Here is an 18,699-nt window from a genome sequence, read left to right as displayed (position 1 = left end):
TGAAGTATCTAATAGTCAAACTTATGGAAGCAAAGAAGAGAAAAATGGTTGGCAGGGGCTGGGGGAAGAGGAAAGAGGGAGTTGCTAATAAACAACAGGTATAAAATTTCAGTTGTACAAAATGAGTAAGTTCTAGAGATCACCTGTACGACACTGTCTATAGACGATAATACTGTATTGTACATTTAAAAATCTGTTATGAGGGTAGATCTCATGTTAAGCGTTCTTATCACAATAAAATGTTTTTTAAAAAGAGTAATTCAGAAGAAACCCTCCAAAAGGAGGTAGAGTCTGAAAAGAAAATGAAAAAGAATACGTAGATGATTTAGTTGATCCTATATGGAGTTAGTCTGTCATAAAGTCTGGGAAGTACAACTGGAGAAGCCAATTGCAGGGGTCATCTGTTGCTTCTGCTTGCTGTTTCTTTGAGAAGCCATCTCCATTTTCCTTTGGAGAATCTCTTTCCCCATTTTTATTCCATGTAGTCTGCATGAGGACTGTAACTCCTGACTGGGGTGGGTAGGCTGTCACCCAACATAATCCAATGAGTTTAAATTCTGGTAGTTTTGTTGGTACTGGGGAAATGAAAAACATGGAATGGCTAGCTATAAGATTTGCAAATCTGGTACTTTGGGGGCCACCATATGGAGAGTTGCTAAAGAATGAAGCCATTGGAAAAAGCAGAGCTAATGGCTGGGGGGGAAAATTGAATTCTAATATCATTTGAGCACCTGGATACACTGCTGCCTGGATTTCATCCATGTTGAAATTTATAAGCTAATACATTTTCTTCTTGGCTTAAACCAGTTTGAAGTAGGTTTGTGTCATTTGTAATTTTGGAGTCCTGACAGTTATGCCCAATATGTACCTAATGTTTAACAACTGTTTAGATGGAACATAAACATCATTATCGGCAATAATATAAAACAAGTTAATTCAAATACAAGAGCTTGTCAAATCTCACCAAGCATTCTTTGCTCAGGAATGTTGGTTAAATTCAAGTCAGAGACTACTCTACCAATGGAAGAAAAAAGTATACAAGGTAAACTCTTTCAAAATACTCATAGTGAAAAATGTGAAACATTCCAGTAGTTCAGTTAGATCTGGTGAATGCACTGGCTACCTGACACTCGGTATTTCCAGTTAGGAAGTTACACTAGTATTAATTTTCTGTCTTCTCTCAGCATGCATAGACGGATATATATACACACACAAAATATTTTCTTCCAAATTGAAAGCACTGTTTGGTCAGTAGTCATATAATTTATTCACCACGTGTTTTGAAAACGGTATTTGATCAAAGATAAAACAAAAGCATTCTTAATACAAGTACATTAAAACCAACTGATGTTATCTGAGTGCTCAAAAGAGATTAAAATCTTATATAAACACAACATACACTTAACATTAATTTTATGCTACTAAAATCATCTTTGACAAAAAGGAAGATTAGTTTTTTTTGGTTTTTGATTGTACAAAAGTTCTAAAAATTCAAATGACAATTAGAATAAAAATACTGATGGCTTCTGAAATATTATTTTCTTAAATAATTACCTTAATATTTTTTAAAGTATTAATACTTCCATAAGAAAATTTTAATTACTTATTAGGTGTCATGATAATCTCTATTTTTGTAACTCTATTTCCAAAAATGACACAATTCAATCACCTACTTCCAATAGCAAACTTTTCATAAAAATCACATTTAATAATGATTTTTCTGTGAATTTTTAATTTCTGCATAAATAAAGATCTATTTCAAAACTTTTACTTTTACATAACCTATATAAATAAACTTTAGAATACATCATTTTTGGTAATGATTTTATATTCTGTCAAAATGTGTCAACTTCCTTTAAATCATTATGCAAAATGGCTCAAGTTGAAGCTATGATGAATTTTTTTAAGACTCAGTATGATTAATAACATTGTAACTATTTTAATATACACCAAATTATACCAATATTGTGAAACTAATATCTATTTACTTGAGCTAAGTTGAAAATTAATCAATTAATAAAGTACAGTAGAGAGAGCACATGTTGTAATCAGAAAACCCATGTTGAAATCAGAATCACTTGTGACCAAGTAGAAAAGCTCCAAGTATTAAATGCAATTTAATGTAATCTTGTGGATTGCAAATGTAACACTGAGATATTAAAATGCATATAAGAAAAGAACAAATAGAAACAATACCCTTTTTAGTTGCTGTTCTTTTAAGCTTCTCACTGTCCTTGCAGGCTCAGAAATGAAGTTTTTATAATTTTCACATATATTGATCCGAGACTGGGCTACCTGCATTGTTCCCTCGAGAAAAGATTTCCAAACAGGATACATGCTCCTAAGTTCAAAGAGGGACAGAAAGTATTAGGTAGGGAAAAGAAAGAAAAAGTTGGCTAACCTTTTGCTCATAGGCTAACACTGACAAATAGAATGAATATTGCCTTTATAGTTAAAAGTGTATTTATACTGGTTTATGGTAGCAATATTTTTTAGCATATGTAAGTAGAAACATGGCATATACTTTATTTCTATTGCTTAGCAATTGGCTGTTTTGATTAATTAGCTATTTAGGTTACTGTCGTAAAGTGATACAAGGATTAAAATTCTAAACAAAGCTAACACTATAAAAATCAGTGAACAATTCAGACTGTTTGGGCCTTTCACTGTCTTAGGGTCATCATTATGAATATCAAGTATCATTATTTCAACAAGGTATTTTCTTAATTTTATAGATGAATTAACTGAGGCTCAGAGTGATTTAGAGAATTAACTCACACAAGAATGTGGCAGTACTGATACAGATTAAAGTCGGGTACCTCTAAAGCGCATTCTATTTGAGCTACATCGTATTACTCTCTTACACAAACTGATGTGGCTGGAGTAGGGGTGGGGACCATGAACAACTGCTTATGTGCTGGAAAAATCTATTTGTCTGACAAGAGAAGTCTATGGTATCATTGCTCTACATCTATTTCTCTGTTGTAATAATGCTCAGCCAGCAAGCAACACAGTGTGGTTTGGAGTTATTCCAAGCAAATCCCATCACCTTTGCTTGAAAAATGTGCTCAGCAATCTCTTAGTAAAGTCAAAGAATTATTCACCTGTGGGTTTTTTTGTGGCCAACTTCCTTTTCAAATTTTTTCTTCTGCTGTGCTAAATGCCTTAGCCAGTTCTAGTATGCCCCTACACTAGTTATAAACATATTTTATAACTTATCACAACAATAGATGGTTCTTTGTTTTTTAAAATGAGATACCTGCACTGACAGATTATAATGTTCATCTAAGATTTCCTTTCTTGTGTCACATGGAGTTTTTACTATAGTGATGTACAGGACCATGTGCTACATAAAATGCTAGATGGGGGTCAATGGATGACAATGTAAAAACAAAGAAAAATTAGCTGGGTCCTCATCCTACTTAGAACTCAAAAAACTTGAAACTATTTTTCAACCAAGGAAATGATTAGTTTGTATAAAGAATTAGTTTTTGGCCCAGCCGGCGTAGCTCAGTGATTGAACATCAACCTATGATCCAGGAGATCCCGGTTCGATTCCCAGTAAGGGCACATGCCTGGGTTGCGGGCTAGATCCCCAGTAGGGGGCGTGCAGGAGGCAGCTGATCAATGACTCTCTCATCATTGAAGTTTCTATCTCTTTCCTTCTCCCTTCCTCTCTCTGAAATCAATAAAGATATATTTAAAAAAAAATAGTTTTTGTAATATGTCAAATGAATCCGTTTAGATGGAAATATTAATTTATTTAAACAGAGGACTATCATCTTCCCTTCGTTAAAAAAATTCACTGCGGTGTGCCAGCAAAAACTATCAGCATAAAAGCACTGACGGACTTAAGAACAGCAAAATTAATGTTCTCCAGGCCTTACTATATGACAACCAGTGGAATCTAGGATGTGAATTCACATAGGCCCTCCTAAGCAGTCCAAATAACTGATTTTCTCAAAGAATGCACTGAGGAAAAGAACTCAGTACTATGCTTTGTAATCTATTAATTTATATTAAAATACATTTTAAAATCATCATAATAATGAGAAAACATATATTTTTTGCTGATCTGACAAAAAAATAGGTATAATTTTGATTCATTTACACTGGATAGCTATTGTGTTGGCTGCTGTCATTTTTATATTTGACACTCTAAGGGAAAAGAAGTCAGTGCCCCTGACTAAATAACAGTCAGGTATTGCATGTCTTAAAAATTCTTATGGCAGACCAACCCACTGAAAAACGCCAGTTGACTGCTGTTCATCCTTCACATCTCAGCTTAAATGCAACTTCTTTAGGGAAGTCTTTTATGATGACCACCAAGCCAACCCACAGGCTCAATCAAGTCCCTCTCTGTTATTCGTTCACATGGCTTGAGCACTTTTCCTTCAGTTATAAATAGTGTTATATAATTATTTAAAGTCTGTCCTCACTATAGTGAAGATTTCATGAAGGCAGGGGTATATTTCTTTCTCACTATTGTATTTCTAGAACATAAAATATGGCCTAACATTTAGAAAGGTTACAATAATTATGTGAGGAATAAAAAAAGGGAATGAATGGATGAATGTATAAATTCATTTCATAATACTATAAAATGAGGACTGTACAATAAAAAAGATCTTTTCATTATAGAGTTTAAAAAGAGATCTTTAGAGATTAGCAGATCTATAGCAGCCAATCATATCCTTAACAATGAGATACCATGAAAAACACAGAATTCAGTTATTAGTCAGAAGACCTGGGTTCAAGTTCTAGTTTAACCAATAAATCATATATAACACATTTCACTATACTTTCACTTCCTCAACTGACAAATGAAGAAATAACAAAAATACCTGCACCATGTAACTCAGAGGGCTATTTTAACAATTAAATGCAAATGATGTGGCACACAGATTCTTTTAGATGAATAGACAGTAACAACAGCAGAATTGTAAGAGAGAAGTACTTCTTAGACAACAGTGTGGTGAAGGCCTGGTGGGGGATGCGGGATGGAGGGGATCAATGGGGAAAAAAGGGGAGATATCTGTAATACTTTCAACAATAAAGATAAATTTAAAAAATGATAATAAATAAATAAATAAAAGAGAAGTACTTCTTGTTAATATAATAGCGGTAGTTCCTATGCTAGTGGTGTTTTCCATTTTGACTGTAGAGTGATTTAAAAAAATTTTTATTTCACTAGGCTTCATATAAGTAATTTTGAAGCGTAAGGAAAGGTATTTTGCTATTCTGCTCAGGTCAGGAAATGAAGCTCAAAATTACAAAATAAAGAAATTCGTTTAAGAACCTATCACATGCTAGGCACTATGTCATATATTTTACATTTATCAAATCATTTAATCCTCATGACAACTTTGTAAGATAGGCATTATCTCCATTTTGCAGAGGAGAAAAGTAAGACTCAGAAAGGTTGTGAAATTTTTCTAAGGCTATCCACCTGTAAATAGCACCTCCATAGTCATTACCTGGATTTTGCCATTACCAATAACTACCCCTCTGCTCTAATTCCAATTTAATCATCTGTTCTCTGACCAATACCTCCTGTTTCCTCTCATTCCCTTTAGGATTCTGACTAACAATTATTCAGCCCTATCAGAACCCCCACAATCCATTTGATACCCCCTTCCCAGTCTCAAACCTGCCATGATCTTTCCCAGCTCCTATGCTGCCTGGCTTCATGGTCCACCATTATAACCACTCCCTTATGTACACTCTTATTGCCCTTGCCCCCCTTTCTTTTCATCGTTATAATCTGCCAGTTCTGACACAGGTTAAATCTAAAATTCTGTTTATATCATACCAATGTCTGTGCAGCAGAACGTTGCTGAGAAAAGCATAATCACACCGCCTGGTCTCATTTTAAACTGATGTCATTACATTCTAGTAGCACATTACTGCTACTACCCAGCCACCTCCTGCACCCCCCTAGTCCACTTATTCTCTCACTTCCTCTAGATAGCTACTTTCTACTTTCTCCTCTTGTCTCAAACCTAGCCTCAGAAATATAGCACCACACATCAAGAAGACTCTAGAAACGTGCTAAGTTCATAATCTAAGATTAATTTATACAGCAATTGAAACAAGGAAAAAGCATGGTGTTTAATAAGTAAGCGTTCAAGCGTTGTTGGTAGGCAGGGAGAGTATCCTGAGCCTGGGTAGCAAGTAAAGGCAGGGAGGGTGACTGACTGCAGCCCAGGGGAGGTGTGATGAGAGCTACAGTACAGCTGCAGCCTGAGGTGCCCAAGGGTTGGGAACCAAGGATGAAAGAAGGAAAAACAGCCAGAGATGAGGACAGGAAGGTAATTTGGAGCCAGGTTTCTTCACGGCTTTGCATATCATCAGAAAAAGTTCTTTTTAAATTTCATCCTATTGGTTAAGGAGAAACAACAGAAGATTTTCAAGGAGGGGAACAACAGTAGGCCTGTTTTACAAAGACATACAGATATTTGGTGGTATTGCAGCAAATGAAACCGTGAAAGGGAGAGATCACAAGCAGAGAAGCAGCAACTTAACAGTCTTAAAAAAACAATGATGAGATCTAGAAAGAAGTGAAAGTTGGAGGCAGCTGACTCTTTGGTTCCCAAGATGAAGAGTTAATAAAGTATATGATCATTACAGTTTATAGGCAATATTTAAAGAGAGGGGTATAGATAAAAGTACTTAAAACAGTCACTAGAGAACTGGGGGAACTTTAACAAACATTTACATAAAAAAGACTTGCTATGCTTTGAATGTTTGTGTCATCTCTTTCCTGAAAAATTCACGTGTAAATCCTAACCCCCAAGGTGATAGTTTTGGGAGGTAAGGCTTTTGGGAGGTGACTAGGTCATAAAGCAGATTAGTGCCTTTATAAAAGAGACCCCACAAAGCTCCCAAACCCTTTCCCCCATGTGAGGACACAACCAGAAGTTGGGAAGTCTGCACCTCAGAAAAGGGACTTCACCAGAACCAGACCATGCTGGTATCCTGGTCTCGGACTTCCAGCGCACAGAACTGTGAGAAATAAATTTCTGTCATTTATAAGCCATGCAGTCTCTGGAATTTCGTTATAGCAGCCTGCACAGACAAAGAAAAATGTAAACCTGTCCTCAAAGAGTTAAAAGAACGTCCAAGAAAAAATAGAGTTACAGAAGTTCAGGTTCTAGGCAAATGGGGGTGGTTTAATGGCATTGAATGGTGCATGTATTATCAAACTGGCAAAAAAATTTAAAATATATTTTTAAATAGTTTATTGATTTTTAGAGAGAGGAGAGAAACAATGATGTGAGAGTGTAGCATTGATGGGCTGCCTCCTGCACACCCCCTACCGGGGATTGGGGCCAGAACCCCGGCATGTGCACTGACGGGGAATCAAACCAATAACCTTGTAGTGCAGGGGATGACACACAAGCAACTGAGCCACACCAGCCAGGGCCAGGTGGTGAAAAATTTAAAAGACTTACTGCATGCTCTGTTGGCAAAAAATGAAAACAAGTGGGCAATTTCAAATCAAATTAGAAGAAATGTAAAATATAGGGTGGAGCAAAAGTAGGCTTACAGTTGTTCATATAGAAAAACAATACAGTAATTACAAATAATAATACAAAATAAACTTGGTGTTTTACATACTCACACTGTAAACCTACTTTTGCCCAATCCTGTATACTGACAGAGTTTATGAAGGTTAATTGCAATACCAACATTTTAAATATATAAACCCTTTAATCCAGCATTTCCCTTCTACAAATTTACCTTATAAGTACTTTCATAGTCCACAAAGACATAACTATGTACATACACAAGTTATCCACTGCAGCATTATTTGCAATAGTAATAAACTAAATAACCACCAACAGAGAAATGGACAACAAAACTACAATTTATTCATACTTATGGCACTAACACAGCCATTAAAAAGCATGCAGGACCTGAATGTACTGACACAAAAGGAGGCCTAAACTACTCCTTAAGTGAGTGTGTGAGCAGGGGGGAGTTACAGAAACATACGTATATAATGATTCCAGTCCTGTTAAAAACAGCAAAACTCTGTATGTTCATGTATGCATCACACAGGAAAATATGGAAGAAGAGACCACATGCTTTCAGCAGCAACTACTCTGGGGGAGTAGAAATGTGAGTGGAAGAAGCTTGGGAGAAGCAGGGCTGCACTTTATACTCTGTTGCACATGCTACGAACATGCATTTCTTGGATAAGCATTTTTAAACTACAAATACAAATAAAAATATAAGTATTTTAAAAAGTTAAAAGGGAAATTTAAAATGACTAGAATGAAAATAAACTCATAATAAACAAACAGGAAAACTGGCAATTGCCATTCTCACCCTCAATCCTGATCTGTCTTTTTTCACAATGGTACCACCGTCCTCCCAGTTGCCTCAGTTAAAAACCCTAGGAGTCATTCTATAGACGTCCTCTTCCTCCCTCTACTTCATTTTTCAGTCAGCAGATATTGATCAAGTACTTTCTATTTCCAAGAGCTATTTTAGATACTGAGAAAACTATTTTATAGTTTGGTAGTTATAGAAAATCATTTATAGTTTGTCTCAGAACAAATTTGACAAAAAAAACCAAAACCCTGCCAAATCAATCACAAATCCTCTAGCTTCAGTTTTCTAAATATCTCTGAAATCTTCCCCATAACCTAGTTTACTGTAATTTTCATGATTCAAATAAGAGATGAGGGATTAAATTCCTGCAATTCTATTCCTTCTGAATTCTTCCTCACATCCCTCTAATCCACTTTCATACCATTACTAAGTGCAGTTGAACGAGTTATGCCTCTTGTGGAAATTCTTCAATGCTTCCATTATCTTCTGAGTAAAAAAAGAAACTGTGATATGCAGAGTCCTTCAAGATGCCTATCTATGTACCCTCCCATGACTCCTCTCATACACTTCACATCAGCCACACTGAACTGCTTATTGTTATCTAACATTTGTATTTTCTCATGCCTCCGTGCCTTTAAGGAATTACTCCTGCTTAGAATTCCTTTTGCACAACCCTGGCAAACTCCTGGACATCCTTTAAGACTCAGCTCTAGCAGCCTAGGTTTCCTCTGCAGTTGCAATGCACCTATACTACTAAAATACTGCAGCTGTTCATAGTGGCTACTTCCTGCATGCTCCTATGGACAGGCACCATATCCTCTAGTCTAATCCTAAAGTCTACTTCCACAGCTAGCATATGGTAGATATTTCATGTCTATCTCATGGATAAAGAATGAATGAATAAATGACTGTGTGTTTAAATAGCAGTGTGACCTTGAGTAATGCATATAACCTGAGACTTAGTTTCCTAGTATATAAAAAGAATATAATTTATATGTACCTCGTGGGGTTGTTTTGTAGGTAATGGAAAGTCCACAAGAAAATCTCTATTTTTGTTTATTTTCCTGTTTTCCTTTATTATTCTATATGGCAACTATATGGAACTATTATTTATAGTATCATGCTACCTTCCAAGTTATCAGTCATTCCTGCAATTGTGAAGAACTATTAGGGTTTCTCCTGTACTTTCAGTTTTCTAGCCCCATTAAGAAACTATCTGATTAGATAATTATCTGATGATTTCATATACAGACTCCCAACCACACACTTCAATACGAGTTCTTAATTACCCTGGGTTCTCTGCTATTGTTTCATGGGCTCAGTCTTAACTCCAACCAGATAGCAACCTCTGAAATATGTTTTTGACTTGTGGTTGCCTCAGCACTAAGTCTTGAGCACAAACACCTATAAGTACTTCCAAATTAACCTCAACAAAGATATTAACTTCTAAACAAAATTACAAATATTTTAAAGATATCTGAAGACAGAATTTACATTCCATTGTCATCTACCTTCTTTAAAATGTGTATGTGGGATACTGACTAGCGAATTTCTAGATACCCTATATTTAATTCATAAACAAACAAACTTAGAAATTCTTTTCCTCTAGGTTCACAAAATCCCACTTTTCCAAAATTAGAATTTGTTTTGAAATGAATCAATGATCATGGTAGAACACTACAATCTTGCTTCATTATTTCAATCTTGTTTCATTATTGTTGGAATGTGTTTCATCTTTGGTTGCTGAGGAAATAATGTGTTTCACTGTCATCTACTCTCTTAAATTCTATATATGGGTATTAATTAAACAAATGTAATCTTGGTCTAAGACATAAAATTATCTATTTTATATAGATTATCTATATATGTTGCGAAACATTAACATTTTTTGATAATTTTGAAACTATGTCTAAAAACAGAATAGAAAAGAGAAGCAATTTTTTAAAAAAATTGGAGTCTACATTATTTATATGTGGCATGGCTCTCAGTGAAACCATTTTTAAAGGAAACAGGCAAGAACTACTTAATTAAGTTACCTGTAATCATTCCGATCATCAGCTTTTATTCCAGGCCAATCTCTCTTCAGATATTGACTAGCCAACTTCTGGATACCCTGTTTAAAAAAATATATTTTTTTAATAAAATAAGTATTGTGCCATAAAGGAGACTCTTTTCCTAAAATACAGTACTCAGCAAATCCCATCTTTCTAAATACAAATTTAATTCTAAAGTAAAGAATCAATATTGAATGGTAGAACACTGTAACTTATTTTATTATTGCCACAGTCTTCACTTGTCTCTATTTTTAGGAAAAGGGTGAGTAGGAGGATGAGAAAACTGAAAACTGATATGCTTTTTTTCTTTTAAATATATCTTTACTGATTTCAGGGAGAGGAAGGGAGAGGCAGAGGGAGAGAGAGAAGGAGAGGGAGAGAGATAGAAACATCAACCATGAGAGAGGGGACTGCCTCCTGCATGCCCCTGACTGGGGATCGAGCCCGCAACCCAGGCATGTGCCCTGACCGGGAATCAAACTGCGATGTCCTGGATCCTAGGTCTATGCTCAACCGCTGAGCCACACCCAGCTGGGCTTGATATGTTTTTTTACTTCACCAGACATTAAAACAAACTAGCTCTGGTATATCACAGGGAGCAGAGCTGTCCACCTTCACAAAGCTCGGATTACACAGCTTCACATCTCAATTTCCCACCATTCCTCTGCTGTGACATGTATTGCAATTCTAAATTCCAGCAGCCAATTCTGGAGCAGATAGATGCACACTGGCTTATAAAATCAATGAATAAACCTTGGTGTTATTCCATACCAATACTGTTCAAGACACATTTTAAAGGCTTTTGCTTTTTAAATAATACCATGGCACAAATCACTTCAAATGAAAAAAGTAGTTTTACAAAGAAATATACCCAATTACTGTTATCAAGACAACATGAACCTGAACAAAACAGAATATTCATCTATAACAGGTAGGGTGGGTATCAGGATTTGAACTGAGAAGACTATTTTGTTGGCAAGTGAGATTAAACTACTCACTCTAAATACAGAACGTATTACCTTTAGACAGAAACATATGTGGTGCTCTAACACTATACCAGGGCCTAATGTAATGGATTAGAAATCATTAACTTTGGGATGCTTATCTCTATACAAACAACTTTAAAAAGAATAAATAAAATGCTGAGATGAAGAACAATCACATTAATAGGTTGCATACTTTAAGCAGAGGTTGCCCAAGTAAAATTAATGCTGCTCTCTCTATATGGTACCTTTCTACTTAGGTCTGCTGCCAAATCAATTTGACCTCATTAAATCCATTGTTGAATGCTTCTGTTTATCATTTCGATGAGCCAAAGGGTAGCAGGAACTGTAGAGAAGCTCCTTTGAAGCTCAAGTTCCTCCTGAACTTGGCAATAGTTTGGTTTCACTACGTCCAGGGACTGAATTCTGAGAGCTCACATATAACTGCATGTCCACAATACTACCACTTACATACCTTGCACTTTGGGGAAGCCAATTACTAAGTCTTCCCTGGATATGTACAGTATTTTTTTTCCACTTCCCCACCTTGTTCATACTGTTCCTATTTGTGGGAAACATCTTTCCACCGCTCCCATTTCTACCCACTGAATTCTCACTGCCCTTCCTTTAAAATGATTTTAAAAATTTCTAACACAAAATATTCAAAAGTATATACGATAACGTGATAAGTTACATTGCCTGGGTATTTTATTTCATTAAAATAGAATAGTTTATCATTCCTTCTGCATTCACTAGCTGGAATTCTTTTTAAAGAACTCTCTTTCCTTGAAGAATTTGATTATCTCAGAGGAAAGGCAAGATAAATATTTGATTGTCCAGTTTTGGTCCTAAGGTGAACAATGAATTTTTAAAGTAACACTATAAACTCATATATTTTGAGTAAGAGATGTGTTTCCATTAATTGCAGTCACTATTCTTTTCATGTCCTAATTGTTACATCTGTGGTCAGTGGGAGTCCCTCCAAGTTGGCTCCCACATCATGACCCCATCAGACTTTGATAGTTTCTTTGTTTTCTTTTGCAGTTCCTATTCCAGATCTTCAGTAAACTAGTTTCCCAACCAATTCAGAGTCCTTTCTGGGAGAAACCACATTTAGAGACCACAATGTAGGCACTTCCTTATCCTTTGGATCTTTGTATCTTTTCTCTAAGAGGCCTTTTTTAAACACTGTACAAGAAATAGCTCACCTTTTAGCCAGTTACTCTCTCTCATACACCACCCTAATCATTCACAATGCTTATTACACTGTCATTGTCTGGTTTAAATCAACATGATATATCAGTGATGCTCAGATAAACATAAATACATATTACGTGTCTAGTACACCAGGTTTTTGTCTGTTTACTGACTATAAACTCCATCGGATAGGAATCTTGTCTTTTTTTAAAATCATTGTCTCCAGGCTACAGCAACAAAGAGCCTAACTTAGTTGACGGCAATAATATTCACTGTTTGCATGAATAAATGCCACCTACATTATTTCATTTCTAATGGATAATATCCAAACTCCTTTTGTGTTTTGTCATTCTCTGTTAGAAATGCTTGAATCAAAGTTTCCCTGGATCCTAATTTTCATATGATCAAGGGGGGCAGGGGCACGATGATGGCACTGTATCAGATTTCTAAGATTATGACCAGGTGCTTTTAATATAATAACTTCCTTAGTAAAATTAGAGTCAAATTTGAACTTCTCCACTATTGGAAGAGAACACATATGTATATTCCAAAGCAATGGAAAAAAATCCCAGAGGTTTATTCCATACTTAGCACTACACATTAATTTTTGTGAAGAACTCATAATATGTAGACAAGAATAAGAAGTATACAGTGTAAAATGGGAGGTAACACATGGGTTACTGACAAATATACAGCATATATGATATAAGTTCACAAATGAAAGGTCACCTGATATTTACTTAACAAATTGCATCTAAATGATATGGTAATGATTTTTTCAGTTTAATCACTGCTAAAGTTGTTGTGAACAAACACTTCATACAGAACATGAGATATGATATGAGCCTCTGATTATGAGCAGGACTGAGTTAAATAAAACAAATGAACTTAACAAGCATTTCAAAACATTTATTCCTCTGAACTCTGTTAGGCTTTGTTATAACCAGAGAAATTTCACACTAAGAGGATACAGGATTTACTTAAGATCACATAACTAGTTATATTTGAATTAGAATCCCTAGTTATTCTAAGTCTTTGCAAAAAAGCAAAAGCAAAAACAAAACTCCACCATTTTAGAGTGATTTTATCTAATCTTTAAAGAATTCTTAAGTTACTTTATCTTTTTTGTGCATTATAAGTCACAACAGTGATTTCTTGAGCTCTACACCACAAAGTTGAACTGTATTAAACTGAATGAGCCCTTCAGAGATGAGATGAGGGATTCATGAAATAGACAAACAGTGAGATCTTTAGATGAAAGACTTTATTCAAGTTAGTTCACAGAGGCAGGAATCATGACTTCTGTGTGTTCCTTGCAGCTGTTCAAGATCTCATCTGCATGGAAACTCAAGAAATACTCCATGGCCATTATAGGAAAAGTCCTAAATAACATTTAATGCCTTGGAAAGCATTCTATACTTAATTGGTTTCCCTTTTATGTTATGCTTAAAGCTATATCTTATAAATAAAAGGTTTATTTATACAGAAAGAAAATATATCCCAATTAAATGTCTAAGGGGAAAAAAGGTATGGCTGTTTTAAACTGTTGTTCTTTTAAAAAAGAAAATATATCACTCCCTCAGCCCGCAATATTACTCTCTAAAACTGGTGGACTAGACATGTAATATGTATTCATATTTACCTGAACATCACTGGTGTATAATATTGATTTCATTTCCAAATACAGTTTACTCTGAAGCAGCAGTTTCCATAAAAAGTTACTATCAATACAGTCTTTGGAACATCCAATAACATCCCATTCCAACGTTTTAAAAAGCCATCAGTGTCTGATGTAAGACTTGCTTTGTTTTATCTCTCAATGTTGCTCTAACAAGTGAAGCAACACACAGAAAGCCACTATTCAGTAGACACTGGGAAACGGACTGAGGGCTTAACCTTTTGACCACTTACCACAGCAAGCTAAGTAGGAGCGTGCTCCATGGCTCTCCCACAGGTTATTCTGTACCCATTTCTTCCCAACATACAGATGGCTCCACAAAATTATAGGAAATGGTGTTATATACTATAACTTTTTGTCATGAAATTCCAAACATTATGCAAATGAGTTTAAAAATTAACAAGTCTACTGCATAAATCGGATACTACTCAAACTGATGTAAATTATACAATGATTGTCTTTATTATTCCTAAGTTACTTTAATAGTAATAGAAAATGTCAACCCCACCCTTAAGGCACGTTTTGAAATACTTTTCATTGCCCTTTGTATCTCTTCCACTTGCCTGTCTCTGAATTATATCCCCAATTAGATGACTAGTGCATGAGAAGATCCAGGGAAGATGGTGGGGTTGGAAGCACCCGCAATCTATATCCTAATGCAGACAATAGACTCAATGGCAGACTCTGTCTTATATAACTGTTATGGAACTCTGAAGAAGTTAATTTTGGCCTATTGCTGTACTTAACTCAATAGTCCACCTCCCAGTCCAGCGGTAGGCAGCACTAGTTCTTAGAGCAGCCTGCATGTAGGGTGAGCAATAAAGACCCTGTCCTCCAAATATTAGGGATCTGTGCTCCGACTGTCAATCGCTGCTTCTGATCAAGGAAGTGGAGACAGAGAGGTGGGCAACCATTGTTGCACCCCTATTCTCCACCGAAGAAAAGTAAACAGAGCCTAAGGAGCCTTTGGGACACCATCAAATGGACCAACATACACACCAAGGGAGTGCTAGAGTTGAAGAGAGAGAGGAAGAGACAGAGAGATTATATGCAAAAATAATGATCAAAAATGTCTCAAATTTGACAAAAGACAAGAATATAAACAGCCAAGAAGCTCAACGAAGTCCAAGTAGGGTGAACTCATTGACCTACAGTGAGACACATTAAAATCAATCTGTCAAAAACTAAAGACAAAGAGAAAACCCTGAAAGCAGCAAGAGAGAAGTAAATCACCACACAAGGGCTCACCAATAAGGTTATCAGCTGTTTTCGCAACAGAATCATGGGAGGGCAGAAGACAGTGGGTCCAAATATTCAAAGTGCTAAAAGAAAGAAACTGTCAATTAAGAATACTATAGCCGCCCTGGCCAGTGTGGCTCAGTGGTTAGAGTGCAGGCCTGCTCACCAAAGGGTCTCTGGTTCGATTCCCTGTGAAGGTCATGTATCTCGGTTGTGGGTTCGGGGTACATGCGGGAGGCAATTGGTCAATGTGTCTCTCACATCAACGTTTCTCTCTCTCCCCCTTCCTCCCTCCCTTCTACTCTCTCTGAAAAAGCAATGAAAAAAAATATTCTCAGGTGAGGATTAACAAAAAAAACATACAAATCAAAGAATACTACATCCAGCAAAACTACCCTTCAAAAGTGAGGGAGAAATAAAGGTATTACCAGATAAACAAAAGCTGAGTTTGTGACCACTAGACCTGTTCTGTAAGAAATGCAGGGTTAAAAAAAGGAAACTAGACATAACCTGAAGTTGTAAGAAGAAAGAAAGATCTCACTAAAAGTAAATATATGGGCAATTATAAAAGCTAGCAGTATCAGAAAAGTGGTCTATAACTCCACTTTTTTTCTACATTATTTAAGAGACTAACACTTTTTAAAAAAAATTGTTAGTCTGAAAGACTGCAAAAGATAGCTTTGGTATGTAAATTCACATTCTGTCGCATTATTAAAAAACCAATTTTTTGTTCATTTTTAGACATGCAACGTACAAAGATGTAATTCTGTGACATCAATAAATAACAAGGGTGGAGAGGAAACTGTACAGGAGTAGAATTTTTTTATGTTTCTGAAGTTAAACTGGTATAAATTCAAATTAGAGTGTCACAACTTCAGAATGTTAAATGTACCCACAAAGAAAAAAGCTATAAAATATGTACACAAAAGGAAATAAGAAAATTAAAACATTTCACTGTAAAAACTCAACACAAGAGACATTGATGCAAAATGTAAATGGATTAAACTCTCCAATCAAAAGAAACTGGCAGAATGGATTAAAAAAAAACATGATCCAACTATGTGCTATCTACAAGTGACTCTTTAGATCCAAAGAAGACTATTGCAGTATTCTGGTAGAAAAAACATCTTCAACTGTGATGGAGGCACTGAGACAGAGAGAACTAGACTGTTTACAAAAATATGTAGCAGGGAAAACTGATATGATTGTTCATGGTCTAGTTATGGAAAAGGGAGAAGACAACAGAAAAGACCCTTTGCATTTTGACCTTATACAACTGGATGAATGATGGTATCTCCCCCAGGGACAAATATACCGGTAGCCTATAAATTACAAGGGTTGTTGGATTATAATTCAAACAATACTAGGTTTAGCAGAAGTATAAGAAAAAAGGAAAAGCCACTATCTCTCCTAAGTGAGATATGTCAGGCAAATCAATAAACTTAAGTACATTCGAACTAGATTTGAAAGAACAAATAGGAATTTGACCAACTGAGAAAGGAAGAAGGGTTTGGCATAACTTAAGTAAAAAAATAAAATAAAAAATGGTGATGTAAAAAATAGTAGGGGAAATGTGGGAGATGGGTTGGCGGAGTAAATTTTTACTTGTAAGCACCCAACTTGTTCTTTGAAGCTTATGCTGACACTTACACAGTGAATTCTTTTTTGTGTCCAGGAGATATTTACTCTCAAAGCTGTTTTACATAAAGTTATTCTCTTTAAGAAAGATTCTCCAATGTCTTTCTTTTACTCATTTAAAAAAAAAAAAAAAAGCACCATTATATCATAATGTTTCTAATAGAATCATAAAAACACATTTAAAAAGGTATTTCCTTGGAACAGGGATGTATCATCTTGTTAATTCACTATGCTTACACAAAACACAGTGTTGCCTTTAACATACATAAGAGACATAAAAGTCATCTGCCTGAAATACGCTTAGTTCTCCACTGAACAGTATGACAATTTCATAAGAGAAAGTATGTAAGTCCAGTTGGACTTTAAACAGAGAGGAAATGTTAAATATCCAGTTTATATAATGCTGTTGCCAATGTGAGTATATAACCTAGAAGTTTGTTTAATAAAAGGTATATTCCCTTCAGGAGCCACAAGGTCAAATCTACCCAATGTTAAATATTAAATGCCTGTTATATAATCATTTTCAAATTTACTTCAATGATTTCCCCCCCTCCAGTCTTGTTTTCTCCTATAGAGTCCCTCCATTTATTCCCAAAGGAATTTATATGCAAGCTTTAATTAAGAGAAAGCCCTACTAATTAAAAGGCATTGACTTAGCTTACCTCTATTATTTCATTTTTCCATTTTGCACATCTAGATTGTTTAACCAAGAAATGATGGTTACACTTTTATGAATGTTTTTTTCTTTTCCCCTACATTTTGTGAATTTTTCTTTCCAAATTGCTGGAAGCTATTAGTAAGAAAAGCAACATATTTTTTCACTGTGTGTTATAGTTATCTTCTAATAAAGATTAATATTATTTGTTGGCAAAACTGAATTTGGTGGAGTTTATTTTATAATATTTAAACATTATCAATTAGAAAACAAATTATGGCTTATCAATTTTTAGAGCAAAATGTATATTTTTAGCTTATTTAGAACATTAAAAAGTCACTAAACATCACAATTTTTTTGGTTAAAGTTACATTTCAAGGCTTAGATTAATTATACCTATTTGTATGACATGCATACCTCTCTGATATGAAGGTTTTAATGGGGGGGAGCAAGCTAGTAGTTATTTTTAAATAAGAAAAGTGTTAGATTAGTCAGCATAATTAAACTGCCCACTTGAGCTTAGAGACAGCTGTAAAAGCAGTTCCTTCTTCAAAGCAGAAACTGGAATGTATCAAATCAGCAAGCAAATAATTTCATGTGTTTGACTCTTAGTTGTCTCAAAATAGTTTATTTTAAATCAGAGAATATCATCTGTAAATCAGCTTAATCAGATGAAAACTGCTGGACAGTACAGCACACAGAGTGCTGTTAAAAACCCCTTCATGTATATATGATCATTTTGTACACCCCCAATAGTGTGAACAACCTACTGTAGAGACCACTGATTAAATCACGGGCTTTGGTCTCAGACGTGACATATATTACATATGTGAACAGGGGCAGGTTACTTGATCTCACCTTTTGTCTCATCATCTATAAAATAAAGATAATATACTTCAGGAGGTGAATAGATAA

The 18,699-nt window shown here is 35.3% G+C and overlaps 1 protein-coding gene across 3 annotated transcripts in view; it reads right to left on the bottom strand.

The window, feature by feature from the left end:
- The window catches only part of FCHSD2 (FCH and double SH3 domains 2), a 170,564-nt gene that overhangs the window by 82,085 nt on the left and 69,780 nt on the right, over positions 1-18,699 (bottom strand). For all 3 annotated transcript variants that reach the window (XM_081152977.1, XM_081152978.1, XM_081152976.1), the window contains exons 4-5: positions 10,377-10,453; positions 2,197-2,341 (exon numbers count right to left, since the gene is read on the bottom strand). In XM_081152977.1, coding sequence (XP_081009103.1) covers positions 2,197-2,341; positions 10,377-10,453 — 222 coding nt within the window. The remainder of the gene's footprint in view (positions 1-2,196; positions 2,342-10,376; positions 10,454-18,699) is intronic.

Source organism: Miniopterus schreibersii (assembly GCF_964146895.1).
Source record: "Miniopterus schreibersii genome assembly, chromosome: 12".
NCBI classification, from domain to species: Eukaryota; Metazoa; Chordata; class Mammalia; order Chiroptera; family Miniopteridae; genus Miniopterus; species Miniopterus schreibersii.
Note: the sequence above shows the minus strand (reverse complement) of the source record. Positions and strands in the feature narration are given on the sequence as shown.